The sequence below is a fragment of the Thrips palmi genome, unplaced genomic scaffold (genome assembly GCF_012932325.1).
Source record: "Thrips palmi isolate BJ-2018 unplaced genomic scaffold, TpBJ-2018v1 HiC_scaffold_19, whole genome shotgun sequence".
Classification (NCBI taxonomy): Eukaryota; Metazoa; Arthropoda; class Insecta; order Thysanoptera; family Thripidae; genus Thrips; species Thrips palmi.
The window spans coordinates 10,405,964-10,431,544 of NW_023144628.1; the positions used below are offsets into that span (position 1 = coordinate 10,405,964).

General features: G+C 68.0%; 1 protein-coding gene across 2 annotated transcripts in view; it reads left to right on the plus strand.

The window, feature by feature from the left end:
- Positions 1–25,581, plus strand: part of LOC117645691 (protein numb) — a 54,154-nt gene that overhangs the window by 24,183 nt on the left and 4,390 nt on the right. Inside the window, exons 1-5 of one of the 2 annotated variants that reach the window (XM_034386021.1) lie at positions 14,742–14,916; positions 22,285–22,491; positions 22,589–22,660; positions 23,680–23,898; positions 23,995–24,184. In XM_034386021.1, coding sequence (XP_034241912.1) covers positions 22,354–22,491; positions 22,589–22,660; positions 23,680–23,898; positions 23,995–24,184 — 619 coding nt within the window. In that variant the 5' untranslated portion in view covers positions 14,742–14,916; positions 22,285–22,353. Of the gene's footprint in view, positions 1–14,741; positions 14,917–22,284; positions 22,492–22,588; positions 22,661–23,679; positions 23,899–23,994; positions 24,185–25,581 lie in introns of those variants that run through there. The other variant, XM_034386020.1, reaches the window with a different exon arrangement.

Genomic DNA, 25,581 nt, shown 5'->3' on the forward strand with positions numbered 1-25,581 from the left:
AATTCCGAGCGGCGCGCTGTCTCTCTCGCCCGCCCTCGCGGCCTTGCGGCCGCCCCGCGAGTGCGACAGAGACAGAGAGACAAAGCCCTGTCTGGAGTGAGCCTCGCCGCAGGGGGAAAGGCTCCCGGGGTTTTCCCCCGCTGGCGCCTCTGTCTGATAGCAGCGGCGCCATCATTGAGTCGAGTCGCATTAAAGGGCCCCTCCCACTCTGCCCTCTCTCTCACGGGGACCGCGACCCTGTTGCGGGGGGCGGTACAGGCTGCCGCTTATTTTTAACAAGATTGATCGCGTGGTGGCCGGGCCTGGACCCGGCCCGCCCCTGGACCGCCTGGACCCATTCACCGTGTCCACGCTGCGCGACGCTGCCCCACTGTGTCCATCACTGTCGCTGTCTCTCTCGCACCCGGCACGCCCCATGAGTGCGAGAGAGACAGAGCGACGAAAGGACCCTTCGGAATCGTGCGGTCGTGTCGTTATCGTTTTGCGTACTTCGGGTGGACCGACGCAATCCCCCGTTGACGATCTTTGCTTCGCGCTTCGCCCCTTCCGCAGCCCGCAGCGTGGCCCCTGGTTCGGGGGGCCGGCCGCCAGAGCGCGCGGCGCGGTCCCCCCTATAGCCCTACGGTACTGGGGGGTGGCGGGTGACGCTCGCAGCCGGTGTATCGCCGCCCAACTTCGGCAGGCGCGGCGCGACACCGCGTCGCTCTGTCTCCCTCGCACCCCTGCGACGGAGGACGGAGACAAGGTGGCGAGGGGACTCTTCGTGTGGGCCGGCAGGGACAGGGACAGGACAGCCGCCAAAGGGAAAAGGGGGTTTTTTCCCTTGGTTTCCCCGGGGCCTTTTCGGCTGGGGGCCCGGGGCCCGCCCCCGGGGGAACAGCTGGAAAGGCCCCGGGGGGGGCCAGCCCCCGGGAGGGGAAAACCCCAACGCGGGGCCCGGGCCCCCCGGTTTTGGGGAAACCCCCGCGCTTGTTGGGGGGAAAGGAAAAAAAACCCCAAACATGGGGGACGGGCCGCCGCGGTGTTGGGCCAATGGGGGCCCCCCATGCAAGGCCCCTTTTTCCCCACTAACCCAATTCCGCGCCTGTTCCCGACCCTCTGGCCGTCCGTCTCTCTCGAAACGCTTACACGGACAGGGCCGCGAGGATTTTTTGGGCGAGACAAGTCCGGAATTTGGGTCGCTGCACGATCTGTGACAGTTGCGCGTTGCGTCTCGTCATCACGTGGGAGTCTGTCTGTGTGTCTCGCGACCGCCCGGCCCAGTTCGGCGTCGTCCGACGCGGGCCGCGGGGCTTCCCGGGGAGGGTCGAGACGTGCTGCAGGATCTGCTTGCCATTGATCACGAACCAACTAGATAGGAAGCCCGGGGCGAAAGGAGGGGGCAGGGCCAGTGCCGGGCAGGGCGCCCTGAGCGTTGGTGATCCCCGGTAACGCGAAAAGCCCAGCGACAGCGACGGCGACAGGTCGGCCAGCAGAGACGCCCCACCGCGACGACCCCACCGCCCTGTGGCCCTGTAGCCAGGGCCGTAGCGCACCCTGACAGCACGACACCCCTTCCCTTCCATTCCAAGAGGCCTCGACCTGCCCGCCTGGTCGCCACCAACCAGGCTGAGAGTAATGCCGCCCTGCCAGCGCCTCGCTATTCGCTTCCCCCCCTTTCTTTCCTACTCTCTCTCTCTCTCTCCCCTCTCTCTCCTTTTCCTCTCTCCCCTCTCTCCCCTCCCCCTTCCCCAGGGGGGGGGCCCTCTCTCTTCAAATCGTCTTTCCCCTTTTTTCCCCGGGGGGGGGGGGGGGGGGTTTTTTTTTTTTTTTTTTTTTTTGAGCGGGAAGATTGAAAATAGCGGTCGAGTCGTGAGAAATGATCGTCGGCGACGTCCGCGACGTCCGCGACGTCCGCGACACTGCCACCACTGCCACCGCCCCGGCCGCTGGCACGCGCCACCACACGCCACGGGGACCGGCCGGGGCGGCGGACTTGACCGCAATCCGCTCCACTCCATGCTCGGCGCGCTAGGCGTGACCGCGGTCCACGCGTCCTGCGTCATCCACTGGAAAACCCCGTTCGTCGCGCTCGTGTCCTTTGTGACGGCGGCCATGCAGCACTCCCGGTGTCGGTGGCGCCACACTGCCGCGCCGCGAGTAGAATTTCGATTAATTTTCCGCTTTCCGTCCTCGCGGCCTGTTGCCTTGGTGTCGGCCATGCCCGTTTGGCGCCAACGCCAGTCGGGCTGCCCCAGGCGTGCCCAGGCGTGCCCAGGCCTGCCCAGGCCCCGGGCTGGCCGCAGTGCCGCAGTGCCCGCAGCCGGCGTGTGTTTGCGCTGAAAGCTAAAAGCGATCTGGGAACGTCCAAATGAACTGGCCAGCCCATCCCGTACGTCCCGTACAGGCATCACGTCGAAGCCAAGTTTATTTGGGGGAGGGGAGGGGGCGGCCCTGCCCGTGGGTGTTGGTGTGGACGCGCTCGGCGGACATGTCGTCCTCTGCGCGGTTTCAACCCCGCGCCGACGTGCGCCTCGCTGTGCCCCGGCCCCGCGGCGCCCCGCGGGCATGGCGACGGGGACCGACGCGAAAGGGTAAATTTAATCTCCGAGTGTCGCTGTCGCCACGGCACGCGGCCGAAACACAAACGGCGATGTGATTTTTGCACCCCGTTACGTGTTACGTGAGTTGGCAGCCCTGACGAAGGCGGCCGTGCGGGCAGCGGGCCTTCGCGTTCGTTCACCTGCCAGCGGGCGCAGCGGGCACGCCCGCGCCGCAGCGCCAGGACGTGGACGACGAGGACGTGTCGCTAGGGCTGCCCCTCGGAATGCGCCAGAGCCAGCACACGGCCGGTGCTTATGGCGGGCCTATGGCGGGCCTATGGCGGGCCTATGGCGGGTCTATGGCGGGCCCATGGCGGGCATGAAGGCAATGCCCAAGGGCGAAGCGAATGGCCAAAAGCGTCCCTTTGATGTGGTTGAACGGGGCCCGTATTGCACTTGTCACTGTACTGGCCGTCGCGGGCCTCGGGCCTCGGCGTGCCCGGGTGGCACGCGTCCAAGCCCCTCGCGTCCGAGCCTCCCCGCCCCCTCGCCGGCCTGCCGCGCTCCGCGCTCCGCGGACCAATTTACCGCCTGCGTCAGTTTTGTCGCGACCGTCTGCACGCGTGCCGCACCGAGTGCCGCATCTCACCGCGCCCAGGACAGCCAGCAGCACCACGAGCACCGCGAGCAGCACCATCGCGCCGTCCGTGCACTCCATGCCTCAGAGCGGCGCCACCACCGCCCCAGGGCCCCACACCGGCAGCCCTAGTCCCAGCACGCCGAGCACGCCGCGGAGGCGGAGGAGTACGACGCGCGCGGCCAGCTTCACCACGGCCAGCTTCACCACGGCCAGCTTCACCACGGCCAGCTTCACCACACCCAGGCCCGCGCCCCGGAGACCCCAGAGACCCTCGTCGCCGCCATGAAGTTCTACCAGCACTGCGACGAGGACCTAGACAGCGACATGCCGGTGCCGGTGGCGGCCATGAAGGCCATCCCGGAGGACCGGCCGGGCGACGAGTTCGCCTGGAGGAAGGTACTGGTGGCGGCTCCTGCCGTGGGTCGCTCTGTCTCTCTCGCACCCGCCCGCAGCGCCCCTTGAGTGCGACAGAGACAGAGCGACGAGACGACTCTTTAGCGTGCTGAAGCCCACCTGGAGCAGGTCCTGGAGCAGGTCCAGGCGGGCTGCTTCTTTTTGTTTGCGTCTGTGTTTTGGCTGGGCCGCCTGGCTGGCCGCGGGGCGTGGGGCTGCCCGTGGGGCCCGCGCTGTCAAAGGCGTCAAAGGCCGGCGGCGTGGCGCGGCGCGGCGCGGGCCTGCTTGACGTGCCCGCTGCGAGTTGTCCACACGCTCCACTGCCGCGGCCAGGCGCGCCGCGCCACGGACAAGCCGGGCATGAGCGTGGCATGAGCCAGGAATACCCATCGAACAGCCGGGGCCCTGCTTGGCCTGCTCCGCGCCCGGTTGGCTGGGGCTGGGCCCCGTAAGGCGTTGCTGGTCCGGGGCCGGTAAACCCCAGCGAAAAATAGGTTCAGGTGCGCGGACGGCGCGGCGCTGGCCGAGGAAGGGCTCGGTGCCGGCCAGGACGCCGTCGTGGCGAAACCCGCAGGCCGACCCCGCAAAGCGTCGCCCTGTCTCCGTCGCACTCATGGCGCGTCCCGTAAGCGCGTGAGAGAGACCGCTGACGGACGCGGGCTGACGGGGGACTTGGCCACGCCACGCGCACCCCCTGCCAATTTGAATCTCGCTGTCACGGCGGTGACGTCACGATGACGTCAAGATGACGCGCGCACAGGTGTGGCGGCCAACCGGCGGCCGGCCGGCGGCGAGGGGACGACGACGTCACGCCTGTCCCATTGGCCCATTGGTCCTGCCGTGCTGCCCCGCGCACGCTGACGTCACCCCACCGCGCCGACGCACCCCGTGGTCCCCGTCCGCGTCTCCCCGCCGTCGTCAATATCAATTAAAAGCGCCCCCTCCGGCGGCGCGGCACGGGTCCGCTGCGACCGAGGCTGGGCCGCTGGGCCGCTCTTAATTATCCGACGGATTTTTTCCCGCCAAAAAATGCCGTGTCGGAAGCATGAGACGGATGCGCGGCGTGCGTGGCACCGGCCTTCTCTCTCTCTCTCTCTCTCTCTCTCTCTCTCTCTCTCTCTCTCTCTCTCTCTCTCTCTCTCTCTCTCTCTCTCTCTCTCTCTCTCTCTCTCCTCTCTCTCTCTCTCTCTCTCTCTCGCACGGAAGGGGAGCTCCGAAGGGTGCGAGAGAGACGGAGTGTCTTTGGGTCCGCGAGGCGCCAGGCTGCTAATTACTGCCGCCCCTCCCTGTTTGAGCAAATGTTTGCCCCTGTAGACTGAGCGCCGAGCCCGCGCATCGCTGTCACCTCTCTGTCTCTCTCGCACTCAATGCGCGCGCGCGAGAGAGACAGAGTGACGGGGGAGGCGGAACCAGTCCACTGCACTGCCGTGGACCGTGATCGCGGCGGCAGCGGTGGCAGGTGTTGGCGCAGGGCGGCAGGGCGGCAGGGCCAGAGGGCAGGGCGCACGGCCAGAAGACCGGTGGAGGCGGCCAAAACTCTAAACGCGTTTTGAGCTCCAGAGTCGCTAAATGGGACTCGAACCGAACGTGTGACCCCACCAATGGATTGCTCTCCGAAAGAAGAATCCATTGATGGGGTCACGCGTTCGGTTCGAGTCCTGGTTAACGACTCTAGAGCTCAAAACGCGTCTCGAATTTTGGCCGTTCCCCCTGTCTTCTGGCCCACTGTGCGGCGGCAGGTGTTGCCGCAGGGCGGCAGGGCGGCAGGGCCAGAGGGCAGGGCGTTGCGCAGACTGCCCGGCCGGGCCGCGCTTCGACTCACTGTAGAGGGTGACGGCCTCGCTGGCCACCGCCGCCTTCGCCGCGACGAGGTTCTCACGCTCCATCGTGATACTCACGCCGCGCCGCGCCCCGCCCCGCCGGCCTGTCCTCCGCACTCGAGCGGCTCAAAAGCAGACCAGATGACGCCACCCCGACGCCGGGACGGGCCGGGACGCCGACGCGGTGCAGGCGGTGGCGGTGCAGTGGCGGAGCAGCGCGGCGCCCACCCCTCTCCCCTTCCCCCTCCCCCGCCGCGCCGCGGTGGCTAAGCGCGCTAAGCGCGGTGGGACCAGAAACCACCTTGCCTCGCCTCGCCCCGCCTCGCCCCGCCTTGCGAGATACGAGATTCGGCAGCCGGGAGGACCGTGAGGAAGGAACGCGAAAATGGCAAAAGAAATACAAAAGTAATCGCCGCGAGGCAGTGCCTCAGCCTCACGGTGTATTGCACACGGTGTAGTGCACACGGTGTAGTGCACACGGTGGATTGCACACGGTGTAGTGCACACGGTGCAGTGCGAGTTTGCGGCGGCGTTGCCGAGTGACGGAGGTGTCGCCACGCCGGGCCTCCTTGAGCTCCTCCCTGAGCTCCTCCCGGCTCCCCTCCGTTCCACGTTCCACCCCGCGGAGCTCGACTTTGGCATTTATTGTTATCACAGCGGGGGGAGGCGGAGACGGGGGGGGGGGGGGGGGTTGACGCGGAAGCGCATGTCGCCACACCTGGAGTCTGCGCCGCCGCCCGGCCCGCCCGGCCGCGCTCTCGCCAAATGTCAGGGCCGTGCCGAGCTCGGTGCCGAGGCGGTGAGGCAGTGAGGCGGTTACGCCCCCACCCCACCCCCTCTCCAGGGACCGTCCGTAAGTGGGGTTCCGACTAGGGGCTGCTTGCTTTATGGATGAGCCCCGTTGCAATGGAGCCTCGCGCAGCCCAGCGCCCCGTCCATTAGGCCCGGACGCTCGGCGGACGCCCCACGTCGGGGCCCCACAATGGGCCGAAGAGGGATGGGCCGGGGAGAGAAAGAGCGGCGGATACAAATTAGATCGTGTTAGGCGCCACTGTCGCCACTGATGTCGTCTTTGTCGCGCTGTCATTTGCGTGCGCCGCGGACCGATTAACGGCCGGGCCATCGTCGCTGTCTCTCTCGCACCGCTACGGGACGTACGGGACGGCCCGCGAGTGCGAGAGGGACAGAGCGACGACACTGCAGCGCGTTGATGTGCGAGTCCGTCGCCACCCCCTCGTGGCGACCGTGTTAATCCCCACTGCAGTGCGTCATGAGGCGTGAGGGCTCATCGGAGGTTGCCCCGCCACGGCCTGCCGGCCGGGCCTGCCCATCAAGGTGGCCAATTACACCGGCATAGTTCCCACCCAGCCGGTCGCTCGCCGCGCCGCCCTCCCACATGCCGCACAGTGGGCCAGAAGACCGGCGGAGGCGGCCAAAACCCTAGACGCGTTTTGAGCTCCAGTGTCACTAAACAGGACTAGAATCGATCGTGTGACCCCACCAATGGATTCCTCGTTCGGAGAGCAATCCATGGGTGGGTTCACACGTCCGGTCCGAGTCCCATTTAGCGACTCTGGAGCTCAAAACGCGTCTAGAGTTTTGGCCGCCTCCGTGTCGGCCTCGACGGCCTCGACGGCCACGGCCGAGGACGCGCTGTCGCGGTCGGCGCGCCTCCCCTCGTTTGACCGTTACACTGTACGACAAGTGCCGTCGCGACCGGCTCACCCCTTCCAGCCGCGCTGTCTCCCTCACACCTCTGCGGGACGCCTCGTGAGTGCGAGAGAGACAGAGCGACCGAAGCTCTGTTCGGAGTCAGCGTGGGAGGGAGGATGCCCTCTAACGAACCTTTCCGCCCCGTCCTGCCCTGGAGCAGGCCGAGCAGGCCCCGATGGAGGCGGGCCGCAGTGTTTTTGTCTCTCTCTCACTGCCGGGGTGTCCCGCACGGGTGCGAGAAGGACAGAGAGACGAGGTGCTTGCAGCGGGGCGGTACGGCGCGGCGGCACTTGTGTAACTAGGATACGCACACACACTCGGAGCAGATGCTACTTCGGCGCTGGCTCGCTGGCAGACGCGGCTGACGCCATACGGTGCTGCAGCCGTGAGTGCGGTGCGGGAATAGCGGTACGTACCCTGAAGAGGGACTAATTCGGAGGACACACACACACACTCACGAGTAGTAACTCTCTGGAAGGAGTTTTTCCGCTCTCCGCACCGTAAAACCAAGGGAAGGCGCGGACGAACGGTACACCTCACCTCGCTCCCTACCTCATCAACGAACACGCACATACACAAACACACGCTCGTACACGTATACACACGCACACACATGCGCGCGCGGAGGAGAGGGGGGGGGTAGCGTGGCTATGCGGCCCGCACTACACCGCGCATGTGACTAATACCGTGGGAACCCTGTAACGGACTACGCGGAGTGGGGGAAGGAGGGGAGGGAGGGAGGCCGACGGCGTGGCGCTGCGTTGGCTGCGCTGCGGCGGGAACCTCGCGGAGGTGTGGAGAGAGAGAGAGAGAGAGAGACGGCTCGCGGCCGCGGGCGGCGTGCGAGGGAGGGAGAGAGAGCGGCGCACTGCAGTGTAGCGGCGTTGTGAGGCCTGGCGCGCCGTGCCTGCGCAGTGCACTTCAAGGACCACTCCGTCGTCCACCCCATCCCCTCGCGGGGCGCCTGCCTCGTCCGCCTCGCCCTGCCCGGCCCTGCCCTGCCCTCCGCGATGAAAGGCGTGAACGCCGCGGCATGGACGCGTCCCCAGACAACTCTTGACAAGCGACGAAGCGGTCTCCATGGAAACGTGCACCAAAGCCTGTGTCGCCATGAGCGCGGCGCTGCACTGCCGACTGCAGGTCGCACGGGTGCCGCGGGTGCGCGTCGTGCTGGCCGCCCAGACAGTGGCGCGGCGCGGCCTCGGGCACGGCCTCGGAGGCCGGCACGGCCTCGGGCACGGCCTCGGGCACGGCTCGGCACGGCCTCGGCACGGCCTCGGGCACGGCCTCGGGCACGGCCTCGGGCACGGCCTCGGCACGACGGGACGCCTCGGACGGCCTCGGGCACGCCTCGGCACGGCCTCGGGCACGGCCTCGGGCAGCGGCCTCGGGAGCCCCCCACGGCCTCGGGCACGGCTCGGCACGCCTCCACTGGCCCTCGGGCCCCTCGGGCGCGGGCCTCGGGCACGGCCTCGGGCACGGCCTCGGCGGCGACGTTGGACGTTCGTTGAAGCGATCGATTGGCAATGCTATTTTCTTGTTGCAGGTGAGACACGGCGGCGCTGGATTGCACGGCCATGGCGGCCTCGGCCCCGGAGAGGTAATCGCCGTCTGGAAAAGGGGGGGGGGGCCGTAGTGCCGCGGCGGGTCGCGGAAGTGAAGCGACGCAGTGACGGATGGCCCAATCGAGACCTGTGAACCCAACAAGCCAACCCCATGGCCAGGGCGCAGGGCGGCCCCAGTGAGGCCCACAGCCATCCCTCTTGTGGCGAGGCCGAGCCCGCGGCCCTGGGAGTTGAGTTGGGAGTTGGGAGTGCCGTGGGAGAAGAGAAGCCACGCGTGCAGCTCAAGTGCCGGAAAGGGCTGCATCCGCTGGCCCCGTCCAGGCCTCGTCTCGCGGTCCAGCCCAAGAGGGCCGCGCCCCACCCCTCCCCGCCCCGACCCAAGTCAGTTGGTGGGTGTCGGATGTCCGGTGCGGGCGGATGGACGCGGAGGCCGGCGGCGAGTGGCGGCGTGTGGCGGCGAGGCCCAGCGTCGCGGCCGTCCACCCGAAGGCCTCCACACAAAGGCCTCCCCGTTCCTGGACGTCGTTTGCACGTCTGCGAGGGCCGCGGACAACCTCGGCCTCTTGTCGGGTGCTCCGGGTCGTCACAATATTTGCTCTTGGCCGATGCCGTGCCGATGCCGATGGCGCCGAGTGGCAAGAGGCCGTCCTAGTCCTAAACGGCGCCCGTTCGCCACCCCCTCCGACCCACCCTCTGGTCTCCGGGGCCCAAGCGTGCTTAAGCGCCTGTCGCCGGACCCTCGCCCTCGCCTGCCCAGCGAGATGTCTCGTCGCTCTGCCTCTCTCGCACCCATGCAGAACGCCCCACCAGTGCGAGAGAGACAGAGAGGCTTCGGGATCGCCGGGCAGTGTAGCGCCTGGAGAGTCTTCCCAAGGGTCTGTAGGGAGGCTCACGCGCCGGACGACGGTGCCATTGCAATGCGGCCGATGGTCCCGATGGCCGGGGCGTGGCGGCACAGTCCCCGCACGGGGTGCGAATGCTGGCCGGCGTGCCCGGCCCGGCCGGCCTTGGACGGCGCGCCTCTGCGCAATCGTCTCGGACGTCGCGTCCCCGCGGTGGGGCTGGGCCAAGGCGGGCCAAGGCGGGCCAAGGCCTGGGCCACGTCTCGTCCTCGTCCTTCCGCCATTTCTCCAGAGACGCGGGCAGACCGCGCCACGCGGTGCCACGCCGCGAGACGAGGCGCGAGGTCACCGAGCAACGTGTTCCGGATTCCGCCGCCCCCGGACAACTTTGTTTGATACCGGAGCGGGGCAGGCCGGCAGGGCGTGGGTGGTCAACGTGGATTGAGCCGCCGGCGCGTGGACGTGCACGCCGATGAGACGCGGCCGGCCTTGGCGGGGGCGGTTGCTCTTCGTCGGGACCCTCATGGAGGCGGTGCGGTGCGGCACGCGCGCCGTATTTAGCCCGTTCAATTCATCGCGGCCACGTAAGCCCACGCCACCCACGTGATCCAACCCCGACCCGCCCCTCCCGGCGTGGGCACGCGGGTCGGGTGCCCCAGATGTGCCCTGGCCCTTCATCGACCCGCCGGGGAGGGGGCGTGGCGGGGGCGGCGCGGCCGACGTCACTGCCACCGTGGCGGCAAGGGGCGCTGCCGGCGGGTGCAGTGATAAGGCCTACAGTGGCGCAGCCCGCAGCTTGGTTACATCCTCCCTCGGGTGATGGTCGTTGGCGATGGTCGTCGACGGCGAGGTGTCGGTGGCGGCGGCGGGGCCCGCCGGGGCGCGCTGGTCGCGCGTGGAGAGGCCGCCGCCGCAGCCGCCCTGTGTGTGTCGGGTGGCGCGCCGGTCCGCCCCGCCCCGTCGCCCACGTGCTGTCACTGTCACCGCGACGAGGTGTCGGCGCGACTAACTCTTGTCCGAGCTGCGTTTCGCCGCTGTCTCTGTCGCATCCGTGCAGTGCATCCCGCGAGTGCGATAGAGACAGCGGCGAAGCGAGCACCGCTCGGGGCAGAAGTCAAACAAAAGTCAGCCCCGCATAATGTCGTCGTTCCCTCTGGGGGCCTCGTGCCGCGCCGCGTGCCGCGCCGCTCGGAGGGGCATTGCCGCGGTGTCCAATTGCTGCTAATTGGTTCGTGCCCGTGCCACCTTTGACCCGAGCCATCGATCCGCGGCGCTGTTAGCCCCGGGCTTTGTTCTTCGCCAAGCACCCTCTGGGCGCGCACCGCGCCAACGCGCCGACGCGTACCGCCCCGCCAATGCCGTCACGCTGAAGCTGAAGCCGAAGGCTGGGCGGGGCTGGGGCCTGACACGCGTCTTCCTGCGTTTTTCCTCTTCTCTCGCGGCGGCTGCTGAGGTTCGCCGCGGTGCTCCACCACTGCTGGCCCTCCGCGCCCCGCCCCGCCCCGCCGTATCGATTCTCTCTGAGGGGCCCCTCGGTCCCCTCGGGGGGCCCCAGCCCGGCCGGGGCGAGGGCGAGGGTCCAGGGCGGCGGATTGGCAACCGGCACGACGGCGTGCTCGACGGCGTGCCCCCGGCCGCCCCCGGCCCGCGCCGCGGGGGGTGTTTTTTGGTGGCGCGGCGCGGGGGGCGGCTCTGGCAGTGCCCTGGCGGTTCCTTGGCGCAGCGCCACCCCCGGAACTCCTCGCATCGCGACACTACGCCGGCCAGCTTCTTCCAGAAGGACGCCGGGCTCGTCCAGTCGTCCCGCCCAGCGGTCAAAGCGGCCGGCGCGGTGCGGGACGGTGTGACAGGCTAGTGACGGACTCTGTGGTGGACTCGGTTACAGACAGCCTGACCTACCCCGCACCGCTAAGCCGTGGCCCGTGGCCTCCTGTGAAGCAGCCCAACCCCACCGACACAGCACCACACCGCCGGGCACCGCGGCACCGACAGCATGGCTATCATGGCCACGCGGCCGCCCAATCGAGTGGCAATAGTGTTTGCGGGCTGGCTCGTGGCCGCTAAAATCGATAGTGCACACAGACACACACATGCACCCACACACAGAGACAGACTCCAGTGATGGACGGCGTGTCCAGACTTTGCCATGGGACCTTAGTCCAGGGCGCAGGGCACGGGGTGGGCTAAAGCCGTCACGTTGTGGTCGCTGCGGCGTCGCTCTGCCTCACTCGCCCGCCCGCCCGAGAGCGAGATGGAGATGTGTGGAACTGGAACAGTTCGGCTGGTCCAACCTCCAACCGAATCGCGACCTTTGCCTTTAACCTTTGCATGGCCTGGGCCTGGGCCCGGCACGTTAGGGGCTGTGGCTGCTGTCGTGCCGCCGCCGCCGCGCTGCCGTGCGAGGAAGCGAAGGGTTGGGGGCAGGAGAGGCGGGGGCAGCAGCCCCCCTTGTTGGCCAAGTGCACACAGTCACACAGTGGCGCACTTCGACTCGCGCAGACTTTTCACACGTTCCTGGTCGTTGCGGCGCGCGGGCCGACATAAGGACAGAGAAGACGCCACGGTGGTTCGAAGCTCGAAGCCTCGCAGCCTGGCGCGAGGAAGAGGAAGGAAGGGGAGCGTGGAAAGGTCGCCTCGATCGCGGCCGCGTCGCCGCGTCCAACTTTAATGCCTCCGACGCCGAGCCCCCCGCCCCCGCTCCACCCCCGGGACACCCCCGGAACACCCCCCCCCCCCCACACAGCAGTGTTGCGCGCAGTGTTCATTTGCTGTCTGCCCCGCATCCATTAAACACCGCCAATTTCACGGCCTGGCCTGGCCCGGCCCGGTACGGCCCGGGCTGCGTTCCGGAGTCCCGGGCCGGCCGTGACCCGGAGCCCTGGCCGTAGCACGGTCTGCAGCGGTCTGCATCCTCCGGGCGTACGCCGGCCGCGCTCCAATTTGATGGAAGTCCAATCTGGAGGCGCGGGAGAGGCGGAAAGGGCAGTAGCAGGAACGAGCAGGAGCTCCCCGTCGCATAGTGGGTCAGAAGACCGGCGGAGGCGGCCAAAACTCGTAGACGCGTTTTGAGCTCCAGTGTCAGTAAACAGGACTAGAATCGAACGTGTGACCCCACCAATGGATTCCTCGTTCGGAGAGCGGTGGGGTCACAGTCCGGTCCGAGTCTCATTTAGCGACTCTGGAGCTCAAAACGCGTCTAGAGTTTTGGCCGCCTCGCCCACAGTGCGTCGGCCTGCCGGCCTCGGGGCCGAGCGCCGTGCCGGGCAGGCAGCCCTCTCGGCAGGCGAGGCGGCCGGGTGGCCCCCGCTCACGGCGCTCGTCGGGCCTAAGCCCAAGCCGCGGGGCCGGCCGTGTCCCAACGTGGGGGACTCTGACTCTAGGAATCCCCGAGACGGGAGGGCGGGGCGGGGCGGGGCGCGGGGGGGCGGGGCGGGGCGCGGCGCGGCGGGCGGGGCGGGGCGGGGCGGGGGGCACGGTTCGCCTTGTGCGGCGGGCTCGGCGCGTCATGCCTGAGCGGGCCTGTCCGTCCTCGTCCGTCGACCCGGCGCGGCGGGTAGACTCCTTCCCGTGCCGTAGTGCCGTGTCGGCCTGCAGTCTCATTCGGCGCCCTCCCTGTCGCACTCGCGGCGGCGTGGCGGCGTTCGGCGAGGGTGCGAGGAGAGAAAGGGCGACGAAGCTCTGCTCGGAATCGGCTCGCAAGGCGGCCAGGGCAGCATGCTAGGCTAGGGCCCGGGAGTCCTGTCCCCGGCCCGAACAGCGCAAACGGCGCATCGCGGCTCCGTCCGCCGGCCTGCCGGTTCCGGTGAGCCGAGGGAAGATTCCGCGATTCCGGAGCGAGCGAGACTGAGTGAGGGCGAGGGCGGCAACAGAGAAGAGAAAAACGAAAGTAGAATTTGATTGAGCAGGGCAAGGCCAGGCCAGGAAGGCCGAGGTGTCGTAATCCACGTAATCTTGGCCGTGTCTTGGCCGTGCCCGTACAGTCGGCGGCGTGTTTTCGGCCCGATATGCAATCACGAGGGATGCCGCCGCACCGCACGCCGCGCACCGCGCCTCGGCTTGGTTGGCTTGGTCAAGGAGGCCAGAAGGCCTCGCCGTCATCGGGGTGGTGACGAACGACGCGCCGAATGCGCTCTGAAGAGCCCCTGTGACATGCCGGGTAGGCAACCCCCACGCAGCCGTGCGTCGTTTGCCTACCTCCCAGGCTGCGACCGGGCTGCTGGCTTGAAGGAGGCTTTACAGAGTAGGGAGGCGCGCGTGCTCGCTCGGTATGGATCCCCACACGCCAGCGCGCCAGCGCCTCGCCCCGATGACATCTGCGTGTGAAAAGTAATTTAGCCCCGGGCAGGTACTTCCCCTTCCCCCGCTGGAGCTCGGTCCGGATGTGCAGCAAGGCCACCTCGTCTAGAGTCTGGCCTGCCGGCGTTGCCGGCGTTGCTGGCACTCTTGTACGGTCGGATCGTGACCGGCATCTGCAATACGCGCCTCCGTCCTGCCGGGCAGGGCGGGGCAGGGAGGCCTCCCCTCCCACCGCGCGCAATGGGCGTAATAGAGTCAAATAAACAAGGTTTAGGAGACGGCAGGGTTCTCGTGCAAACAGTAGCCCGCCTCCAGGAGCGCGCTCGCTAGGGTGGCGTGGAACACGGTGAGTTTGTCCACGGGTGGGATGGGGCGGCCGAGGCGGGACAGGCCAGAGAAAGGGAATGTTTGAAAAGGGCCGCCCCGCCCCGCCATGGCGCGCCATCGCGTAGGTGGAGTGGAGAGGGTCTTTCGCGCGGACAAAGGCAGACGGCCTGCCGACTGGTCTTTCTATCCGTCCGTTGCGTGATTTGCGAGCAGCTTCGCTGGGACGACGCACGCCCCACGCACTCGCCCCCACGCCGGCCGAGGGCCGAGGCTTGGTGCAGCGTGGCGGAGCGTGGCGGGGCGTGGCGGGGCGTGGCGGGGCGTGGCGCGGCGAGGAGTACCTGCAGCAGCGGTGGCACCGCCACGCTAACCGGCACGGCAAAGGCTGCCCCCTCCCCTCCCCGCCCCGCCACGCCCCGCCCCGCGCTCCGGGCCGCCTCGGCTCCGCGGCAGCAGGGCGGCAGCAGGGCGTAAGTGAGGCTATAGGTGGGGGAAAGGCATGGACAGGGGAGGGGCCGCCCCCCGCGCCGCCCCCCCGCGCCGCCCCCCGCCTCGCCGGGCCAGCCGGTTGCCCCTCGGGCTGGCTGGGCTGAGTCAGGCTCTCAGGCAGTCCATGCCTGTCCGCGGCAGAGAACGGAGGACGGTGTGTCCTGTGCGGGCGCGTCAGCCTAGCGGGCACGACCGTGTCCACCGTGTCGACCGTGTCCCCCTGGACACGTTGCAGTGCGTGTGCGAGTCGCGTCGCGGCGTGTCGTGGCGTCCGCGAAGACAGCGTAGCGTGCCCAGGCCGAGGCCCAGGTAATTGGAGTGACGGTGCTGGGCCGCCGCTCTCGTCCTATCCGCGAGCCGAGTCGCATCGCCGCCCCGATGCCTGCTGGCTGCGGCGGCGTGGCGCCCACGCATGTGACAAGAAGACTGTGACAAGACCGTGCCGAGGCTGTGACGAGCCTGATGTGTGCTGACGAGCGTGTGATTGCTTTTGCTTCCACCTGATACCGTTAACGCTACGGCGCCGCCGCTCGCCGTCACGGATGCGACCGCGCGGTTCCGTGACGGCTGGTGTGACGGCCGAGTGACGCGTGTGAGACGGATGAATGGGCCGGCGTGACACGGCTGTGACGCGCGCCGGGCATAAAAAGGCGTGTCTTGGTGGCGCGGGCGGCACGGAACCGGGAGGACTTTGGCACCGGGCGGCGTGGTGCTGCAGGACGCCGATAACGTTGCGTGAATGAAGGACGCCAACGACACGCGTGGCAACGAGGGCGGACGAGGACGGTGGCTGGAAGGGTCCGGGGCGTGCCCTTATTAGTGCAGTGTCGCCGTGTGTTCTGCGACACCGCAGCACCGCGCCCCGCATTCGTTTGGAGCTGTGCTTTCGCCTTTACGCCTTCGGCCCCGGCCTGCCCTTCGCCCCTCGGGCCGGCCAGGCTGCGGCAGCTTGCCCTGCGCCCTGCGCCCTGCGCCCTGCGCCCTGCGCCCTGCGCCCTGCGCCCTGCGCCCTGCGCCCTGCGCCCTGCGCCCTGCGCCCTGCGCCCTGCGCCCTGCGCCCGCGCCCTGCGCCCTGCGCCCTGCGCCCTGCGGCCCTGCGCCCTGCGGCCCTGCGCCCTGCGGCCCGCGGCCCTTCGGGGCGAGGGCGGCCCGCCAGGCAGGCAGGCAGCCAGGCGGCCAGCCGAGGGGTAAGGCTGGGTAAGGCGGCGATCAATGCGAGGGCTGCATGGCGCGCCCGGCCCGGCTCGGCTCGGCACGACCCGGCTCGGCTTGGCGGCCTGTGTGCTCGGCTCGTGTCGCCTCGCGGCGTTCCGCGTTCCGCGTTCAACATGCCGGCTGCGGCACCCCGTGCATGCCATGCCCCCGGAGGGACGGGGCAGCCAGGGCCCGGGGCCCAGGGCCCGGCCGCGGACGCCGAGGCCCTGCGTCTCGTCGCCATGGGCCGCCATGGGTCGCCATGCCAAGTGGATGTGGTTTGAGTTGAGAGTCAAATCGATTCGCTGAGAAGTCAGTCCGCGCTGTCCTGTCGATGCCAATGTCGATCTCCAGAGCGGGACGCGCGCGCTGCTCGCCGCGCGGGCCTCGCGCCGTGGGCCGTGACGTATTGGCATACTGGCGCCACTCGAAGCGAGGCCGTTATTCCTTGTCAGAGCCAAAAGTCCCAGGTGCGTCACGGCCCCGCGCCGATCGAAGCGCGCGGCGCGGTCCCGGGTTCGCGCCCCGCCGAGGGCGGAATGGGCGGGCTGCTTTTCCAACCGAGAACGCGAACGCGTGCCTCATTTCCATGCTGAAAATTCCTAGACCGACACACGGGCGTTACGGTTCCGCTTTCCGTTTCACTGGCCTGCCCACCAGCCAGGCCGGCCGGCCGCGCTCTGCGTTGCAAAGTCGGCGTGAAATCGATGCCTGTGCACTGCGTTGGCCGCGTTGGCCGCCGACTGATGCATGCCGCGCCGCCAGCAGGCTGGGCAGTGTTTTCTCTCTCGCACTCGTGGGGCGTTTCGCGGCGTCCCGTAAGGGTGCGACAGAGGCAGAGCGACGTCGCCCTGTTCTGAATCAGCAGCGCGCCACGCGGCGCCACGCGGCGCCACGCCGCTGGCCGGCCGATGGGACCTTGCCACCTCGCCCTCGGCGTGATGGGGCTTACAGTGGCGTGTGGCGCACTGGCCCTGCGCACTGGCCCTGCGCCGCTGTGTCGCCTTGCCACGCTTTGCCGCCATCCGACGGCCGACGGCACCTCGCTCTCGCTTCGATAAGCCTGACAAGCCGCCTATCTGGCGTGCAGTGGCGCTGCAGCCCGCGGTGCAGGCAAGGCGAGGCAAGGGCTCGGCCAGCGCACCGGCCGCTACATTGGGCGTGGCGTGGCGCGGCGCGGCGCTGCGTGCACTTCCCTGCCCCGCGGACCGCCAATAGATAATGACTGTTAAGGATCTAGATCGCGGCGGACATGGCCCGGCCCGGCGCCGGCGCCGTCCTCTGGGGCCCCGCCGGCCCCGCTACGCGCCGACAAGCCTCGCGGGCCATTCATGAGCGTGGCGCCGGGCGGGCCGGGCCGGGCCGGCCGAAAAAAGGCGTCATTGAAGCCGGCCTGGGAATAGTCCTCGTGAGAAGTCCGGGCAAGTTCGGGCCGCACCGCCGCGACGTGTTGTGCTCGCAGCTACCCGCAGCTCGCTTGGCGAGCCTGTCGGTCTGGTCGCCGTCTGCGGGGCCGTGGGCATCGGCTGGGCCCCCGCACAGTGGGCCAGACGCCGGTGGAGGCGGCCAAAACTCTAGACGCGTTTTGAGCTCCAGAGTCGCTAAATGGGACTCGAACGGAACGTGTCACCCCACCAATGGATTCCTCGTTCGGAGAGCAGTCCATTGGTGGGGTCACACGTTCGGTTCGAGTCCCATTTAGCGACTCTGGAGCTCAAAACGCGTCTAGAGTTTTGGCCGCCTCCACCGGCTTCTGGCCCACTGTGCCCCGGCAGCCCCAGGCCGCAGGCCCCACAGGCCCACCTGCCGGCCGGGCCGGTATCCCTGACCCTGGGCTGACCCCCCTTCCCGTCAGCAGCTACCCGTTGAGGGCAAAGGAGGCGGTGAGGCCCCCGCCGGCTCGCCACGGCCCGGCCGGGCTGCGTCTCGCTAGTCTCGGCCTTCTTGGTTCTCGGCGCGGTTCGGTTCAGTCCAGTTGGCCACTGATTCGGCCGGGCGATACTACGACCGGGGGCGGGGCGGGGCGGGGCGGGGCTGGCGGGCAGGTGGTGGCTGCTTATCCACTTCCTGATTAGAGGGGTGCGATAGTCACCTCGCCGTCGGCCCGTCGCGGCTCGCGGCCCCGCCGTGGCCCCGCCGAGGCACCGCCGTGCTGCCCAGAAGCCGATCGCAGTCGCCTCCGTTCCGTCTCGTCGTCCCGTCCTCTCGCGGGGGCATTCAAATGAGGCGACACGCGGGGACACTGCCGAAAACGCGCGTGCCGTGGTCCGTGGAGCGGCCGGCAGACCAGCACAGCACAGCCAGTGCTTCGCCGTTTGTCGGTCTCTCTCGCACCCTTGCGGCATTACGGGACGCCCGGTGAGTGCGAGAGAGAGCGAGCAATGAAAGCCAGCCGGCAGAATCGGCGCGCGGCGGACGCTGAGCCGTCTTGGTCAATAGCCTGGCGGACGCGTCTTCATCGCGGACCTCGGCCCGGCCAACCTCGGCGCCGCGGTGGGCGGCGTGTGGGCCCGCCTGCCCGCCTGGCCCGCCTGCGACTGTACAGCGCGATGTGGTTCTGCTGGTACAGCGTGCGGCGTTGCGCGCACAGCGTGCCCGCCGAGCATGCCGAGCAGGGCACTAAAAGGTACGGCGGGACGGGCCCGCCCTGCCCTGCCCTGCCCCGCTCGGCCGGCCCCGCCCGACATCGCCGTCGCCACGGAGTCGGAGTACGGCGCACGGAGTGCCTCTCCGACGTGATGGTTTCCGGTCGCCATGGATGTCTGCCTGGGCCGGGGGCGTCTGCTCGAATGCCCTTTCGGTGCCCCTCCTCGTCCTCTTCGCAGAATCCTCCTCGAGACCGGGTGGGCAGGTATCGCGAAAATCATTTTTCCGCCCCGCCCCGCCCCGCCGTGGAGTCAGAGATGTTCCCCCCAAACATTCGGTTCTGTGAACCGAACACCTTGGTCGTTAAAGCAGGCGGCCGGGGGCAGCGCCGGGCAGCGCCTTGTACAGCGTCGGCAGCTCGGCCGTTCCATCCTGACCTTGAGTCTCGTGCCGCGAGCGGGCTGAGCGGGCTGAGCGGTCGCTTGCCGCTTTCGAACCGAGACCGAGACCACCGAGATGAGATGGCGGGAAGGGCGGGGAGGAGCCTCGCCCTCGCCGGCCGCGGAGCCGCGGAGCCGCGAAGCCGCGAAGGTGACTCGATATACCGGTGCGGCCCAGGCTGCGTCGCCGCGCCGCGCCGCGCACCCCCGCACCGACCGCCGCTGGAGCCGCACTGGCCGGCCCTGCAGCCCTACCGTCGCTGTCCCTCTCGCGCCCCGCGACTGCGCCACCGACAGAGCACTGCTCGAAACGAGACTACCACTGGAACTGGAGTCGGCCTGGAGCCGCCGGAGAGTAGCTCTCTGATCCCATCCGAGAGCGGCTCCGAGCGGCGCGCGCTCCAGGACCGCCTTCGTCGCACAGTCTCTGTCGCACCCCCACGGAACGCCCCGTGGGCGGGAGAGAGACGGAGCGACGCAGGCGGTCCTCGGACTCAGCCTGCAGCGTGGCGAAACGGGCACGCCAGCGCGCGGCACGCGGCGTGCGGCACGCGGCGCGGGCTCCACTGGCTCCACGCCTCCGCCGGGTGGGCGTGCGGGTTTCTTGTTTCTTCACCTGCGAACAGCGCCGTCGTCTCTCTGTCTCTCTCGCACCGCTGCGGGACGCTCCACGGCGTGAGAGAGACGGAGCGCTTTCAGCATCAGATCAGACTCCCGGTGGTACGTCACGGCGCCATCCGCAGATCGAGGAGCAAAGTGACTCACCGGCCGGGAGTTGAACCCGCGCCGCGCCGCGCGGGCCTCGCCGGTCCGCTTCCGCGCGGTGCCGCGGTCCCGCTACGCCCTGGCTGGCCGTCCTTGGACCGCCCGGCGGGTAGGCCGCCCGCAGGTCCGCAGCACCGGAGAGAGGAAGAGAGAGACGCCGTTATGCCGTATTCCGTCCAATTAGCGCTCCAAAAAGCCACTTTCCCCGCCTTTATGACGGCATTTCGCGGTGCTGCACTGCAGGCCGCTCTGTCTCTGTCGCACTCCCGGGGCGGCCGGGCGGCCCGTAGGGGTGCGAGAGAGACAGAGCCACGGAACGACCCTTCGCCGGGCTGTTTACGACGCGCACGCTGTACGTGCGTGTGCGCATCAATCTCTGCCCGGCCAGTCAAGCTCGTTGCGCTCCGGGGCTTCGAGCTTCAGCTTCGAGCTTCAAGGGTCGGGCGGAGGATGGGAACGGAATGGCAGGGCAGGGGCACTGCGCTGCGGGGGCGGCGGCCCTAGGAAACAGGCGGTGGTGGATCCGTTTCGCGTCTACCCCCCCCCCCCCCTTTCCCCCCTCTCCTCCTCCTTGACCCGCCGGGGCGCATATGCTGCATGCCGCGTCAAGGGAAGTGCATCGCGCCCTGCGTGCCCTGCGTGCCCTGCGTGCCCTGCGTGCCCTGCGTGCCCTGCGTGCCCTGCGTGCCCTGCGCCATTTTCCCGGGACCGGGAGATGGACTCGGAATGGAGCGATTGCATTACTGGAGCGGGGCGCTCTCCGGGTAGGCGGCACTCCACTCGGCTGCCGGACGTCGCACAGCAGGCTTCCTCCGGACCGTCGCCGCCGTCTTCTCTCTCGCTCTCGCACGAGGCGTCTCGCTGGGGCGCGAGAGAGGCAGCCGACGCCGAGCGACACCTGCGCCCCGAGTGTACCCGACCGCCTTCCGCGTAAGGACACTGCAGTGTGAGTCTGTGTGGGTGCAATCGCCCCGATTGCCTGCAGTGGCAGTGGCGCCCCGTCCCCCGCACGGCCTTCGCGACGTCCGCGGCGTCCACGACGTCCACGATGACGGCGGCGGAGAGAAAGGGGCCGGTCCGACTCCAGTGTAGGTGTCGTGCGCGGCGCGTCGCGGCGCGGGACGACCCGATGCTCTTTTGTCCATTCAATTGTCCACGCGCGAGGTGGCGGTGCGGTGCGGGGCGGCCGCCTCCTCGGCCTTACGACACAGCGCGCGCGTGTGTGTGTGTGTGTGTGTGTGTGTGTGCACCTTTATTGTGCACCCCGGTGGGAAGCACGGCGGCGCTGCGCCGCGTTGCGACAGGCGTGTGTGTGTGTGTGAGTTGTTGAAACGGATTCTGTTTTTCGAAAAAGGAACTCGTTGCGCGGCGCGGCTCGCGTGCGCGCACTCCAGGTTGATTCCGAACCGCGCCTCGACCCTGTGTCCCTGTGCAAGAGAGAGAGTGACGACCGCGTCTTGCTTTTGGTTCATTTTTGTTTTTGCCGCGCTCGGCTCTGTGTCCCAGTGCAAGAGAGAGAGTGACGACCGCGTCTTGCTTTTGGTTCATTTTTGTTTTTGCCGCGCTCGGCTCTGTGTCCCAGTGCAAGAGAGAGAGTGACGACCGCGTCTTGCTTTTGGTTCATTTTTGTTTTTGCCGCGCCTCGACCCTATGTCCCAGTGCAAGAGAGAGAGTGACGACCGCGTCTTGCTTTTGGTTCATTTTTGTTTTTGCCGCGCTCGGCTCTGTGTCCCAGTGCAAGAGAGAGAGTGACGACCGCGTCTTGCTTGTGGTTCATTTTTGTTTTTGCCGCGCCTCGACCCTGTGTCCCAGTGCAAGAGAGAGAGTGACGACCGCGTCTTGCTTTTGGTTCATTTTTGTTTTTGCCGCGCTCGGCTCTGGTTCGGTTCGACGTGTGCCAGTGCGTGCGCTGCGTGCGCTGCGTGCGCTTTGCGCCACGCAGATTGGTGTCAAGGGTGAAACGCGCGTCCCGGCACGGCGATACGGCGCACGGCGCGGTGTGAACGCGGCGGCGGTATGCAGCAGCACGTCTGTCTGTCCGCCTGCCCGTCCGTCCGCCCGCCGAATGCCTCAGAGAGACGAGAGGCCCCATCAAGTCGGATGTTGAGGTGCAATATGGGGCTGGCTCGCGGCTCGGTCAGGTAGAAATGGCCGCGGTGCGGCGTGGCGGCGCGGTTCGCGGTTCGCGGCAGGTGGCTGGCGAGGGCGCGCCGGTACCGCCGCGGCACTCCGCTTATCTTATCACCCCACCTCACCGCTCCACGCGCCTCGCGCGCCTCGCCGTGGCTCTGGGGCTCTGCTGGGCGCCGCCGCGCCGCCACGCCGCGCCGCCCCGATCGAGTCATCAAGTAGTGCCTGGTGATGCCACCCGCCCGCCTCGCCTCGTCGCGGTGCTGCAACGCGATGCAACGCGCTTCCGCCGGTATTGGCAGTGCCGCAGTGCCGTCGGCCTGCAGATAGCGGGAGGCTGCTTCCGGGGACGCCTCGCTGTCTCTGTCGCACTTACGAGGCGCCCCGTGCGGGGCTCTGCGGGGCACTGCGGGCGCAAGAAGGACAGAACGACTGTTCGGAATCGCTGCTCGGGAAGCGGGGTCGCGTCAGCCCGGCTAATGAGGATGCCCCGCTAGGCCCGTTGTTGCTGCTGTTGTTGTTGCTGGCAGTGGTGTGACCGATGTTGTTGTTGTTGTTGCAGGGCCAGGGCGGCGGCCAGGGCGGCGGCCAGGGCGGTGGCGGCGAGAAGGTGCGCAGCCCCAACCGGAGGATGGACCGACTGCGGCGCAGCTTCCGCGACAGCTTCCGGCGGCGGAAGGAACCCTCGCTGCCGGAGAGCTCCAAGCCCCACCAATGGCAGCTGGACGAGGCGGCCGTCAGGGCCGGCACCTGCTGCTTCCACGTCAAGGTAGGCCTACCTTGCGCGCCTTGCGCCCATATCTCCGTGTTGTGTTCCTCTGCTGCCGCTTTAGCGACCGCCCTGTAACCCTGCTTCTCTCTTGCAGTACATGGGCTGCGTGGAGGTGTTCGAGTCCCGGGGCATGCAGGTGTGCGAGGAGGCCCTCAAGGTGCTCAGGGTGAGTAAAAGAGGATCGGACGACGCCGGGATTTGAACTCGCGGTTAGCCGGCCCGAGGGAGCGGGCCAGATCGTGCCCGGCGGTGCGGCGATGACGGCGAGGTAGACGATCGCGGCGTGCACGGAGTGGCGTGAGAGTCACGCAGCCACGTGTAACGGGCCTCGGGCCCCGGCTGTGTTGAGAAAAAAATGAAATGCCGCTCTCTCTGTCTCTCTCGCCCCCGCCGGCTGCTCGACGTGTGCGAGAGAGAGGGCGGGAGGCTCACCACAAGGCGCGGGGGCGGCGAGGGGCGTCACGTTGCCGTCGTGGGCGTGGCCGCGTGGCCGCCGGAGCCCTGCAGTACCCAGATGTACGTTCGCGCCACGCGGTGCCGACGGACGAGTGTCCGATGCTTCGCGGCTTCGCGGCGAAGGGAAGACCCGGGCCGCAGCTTTGGCCAATTTGTCGTAATGAAGGCAATTACGTGCAGACGTGCGAGGAGAGGAGAGGATCGCCATCCCGGCGAGCCGAGCGCCGCGTTGCCCAGGTTACCGTAACACCGTAACCGTACCGCCGTATACCGCCGTACCGCGGTGCTGACCCTCTTCCGGGCTTCCGAGAGCCCTCAGCGCCCTTCGGCGGCCCTCGTCCCGTCGCCGAAAAGCCCCTCCACTGCGTCGCGTCTTTCTCCTCCTTTGTGATGGCCTCTTGGATGCAGCGGCATGTGCTGCGCCCTGTGCCCTGCGCCCTGTGGCATCCGCGCGGCGGGCAGGCACAGCCAGGCTCAGCCCCGCGCCCCGCATTGTCAGCGCTCCGGCTCACCCGGCCGGCCGGCGTCTTTCGTCTTTCACAACGGCCCCTTTCCTTTATCTGGAGCGCTGGTGCGAGGCTCAGCCGCCGAGCTGCGCTCCGAATGCGCCGCCGTCCGCGCCCGGCAGCCCGATGAGTGTCTAGATGGCGCACTGCTTCGCAGGCGCGCCCACGCCAAATCGCGCCTTCGTTCGATTCCACTTGTCTGACTCCTTGCTCCTTGTTGCAGAACTCCCGGCGGCGGCGGGTGCGCGCCATCCTGTACGTGTCGGGCGACGGGCTGCGCGTCGTGGAGGACGAGACCAAGGGCCTGATCGTGGACCAGACCATCGAGAAGGTGTCGTTCTGCGCGCCGGACCGCAACCACGACAAGGGCTTCTCGTACATCTGCAGGGATGGCACGACGAGGCGGTGGATGTGCCACGGCTTCCTCGCGCTGCGTGAGTCGGTGAGTGCGCAGACTGAGCGGCCCGGAGTCCACCGGCGCGGCGTGGGTGGCGACCGCGGCGACCGTCCTCATCACGGCTCGCTTGATGTTCTCCAGGGCGAGAGGCTGTCCCACGCCGTGGGCTGCGCGTTCGCCGCCTGCTTGGAGCGCAAGCAGCGGCGCGACAAGGACTTCGGCGTCACCATGAAGTTCGACCCCAAGGACTCCACCTTCACCCGGTCGGGCAGCTTCAGGCAGCCCTCCCTGACCGAGCGCCTCGCCGACCCCCAGGAGCTGAAACCTGCCGGTGAGTAGCGTACTCCGTGTGTCCGCGTGGCTACCGTGTCACAAGGCCGTCACCAACCCGCACTCATCACACACGCCGAGTGACGTTTTTCTCAACAATTCTTTTCTTCGAATCCTTATCTCTCTTTCCTTATTTCTGCATGTCTACGGTTTTTTTCCTCCTAGCCTCTCGCCACGGAATGGAAAAGCAGGTCGGGCAAATGCGTTATTCATCGCTGAACAGCCCACAGCCCGACGGGGCACGCCGGGCACGCCGGGCACCCGGCTCGGCGACGGGGCGCCGGTAGCGGCAGCACTGCGTCGGGCGTCGCGCCCAAAGAGCCTCCCGTTTCCAGTTCTTTGGTCCCCGTGTAACTTGTCTCTGTCTCTCTCTTCCCTCCCTCCAGCTCAGTATAGGACTCTGCCGGTTGTCGCGTTGGTGCTGACCTTGATTTGTCTTTTTGTAGCTCCGTTCCTCTGGGAGGTGGCCCGCCCCTCGGCGGCCGAGATAGCCGCCATGCCCATCGCGCCCATCGAGCCTGCAGACTCCGTCGACCCCCTGGACCCGTACGCGTCCGCCGCGCCGGCCGCCATGGCCTCGGGCATGGCCTCGGGCATGGCCGAGCCGCCCGCAGTGGCCAACACGGCCGACATGGCGGCCCCGCCGTTCCCGGGTTCGGGGGTGGGCATCTGGGCGGGGGCGGGGCTCAGCATGGCCCCCGCGGCCCCCGCGGCTCCCGCGGCCCCCACAGGTGCCGTGGGCGTGGCGGGGGGCATGGTGGGCACGGTGGCTGCGGCTGGGGCTGGTAAGCAGCGAGCAGCCTTGAGCACTAGCAGCATGCTTTGTAGGCGACGAGGAGGGACACCGCGTCCCGCGGGGTGATGCACTGGGAGGGGGGCCTGGGTTAGGCCGGCTGGGCTAGGCCGTGCGTTGTACATTTGCATCCCCCACCCGCACCTTTGGACGGATTGCACTTTTTGGCCCGACCCAACGGATAGTGCAATGCCTTCGTTCTGCTTTCCAGGTTGTTTTATCGTTTTCTTGCCAGTTTTGGTATTTTTTATTTTTTTGGTGCACCTAGCGCGTGGCCGCCTCTTCCGCGGGCTCGCGTCCCCTGTGGCCCCTGTCCCGTTTGGTGCGATGCGAATGGTGGCATTCCGGTGCATGTTTGTACAGTGTCAACTGTCTCCGAGTGCAGACTGACTGTGAATATGTGTATTACTGTATATTTGCGTGCCTTTCTTTTCTCTCTGTCTCTCTCTCTCTCTCTGTCTCTGTCTCTCTCCCTCTCTGTCTTCATTCTTCTTCTTTCTAAGTCTTGTCTGTCTTCCTCGCTGCTTCTTTTTCACCCATCCTCTAATGTTTATTTTGTTTGGTTTTTATTGACATCATTTTGTTTGCAGCGTGTTTGTTTTTCA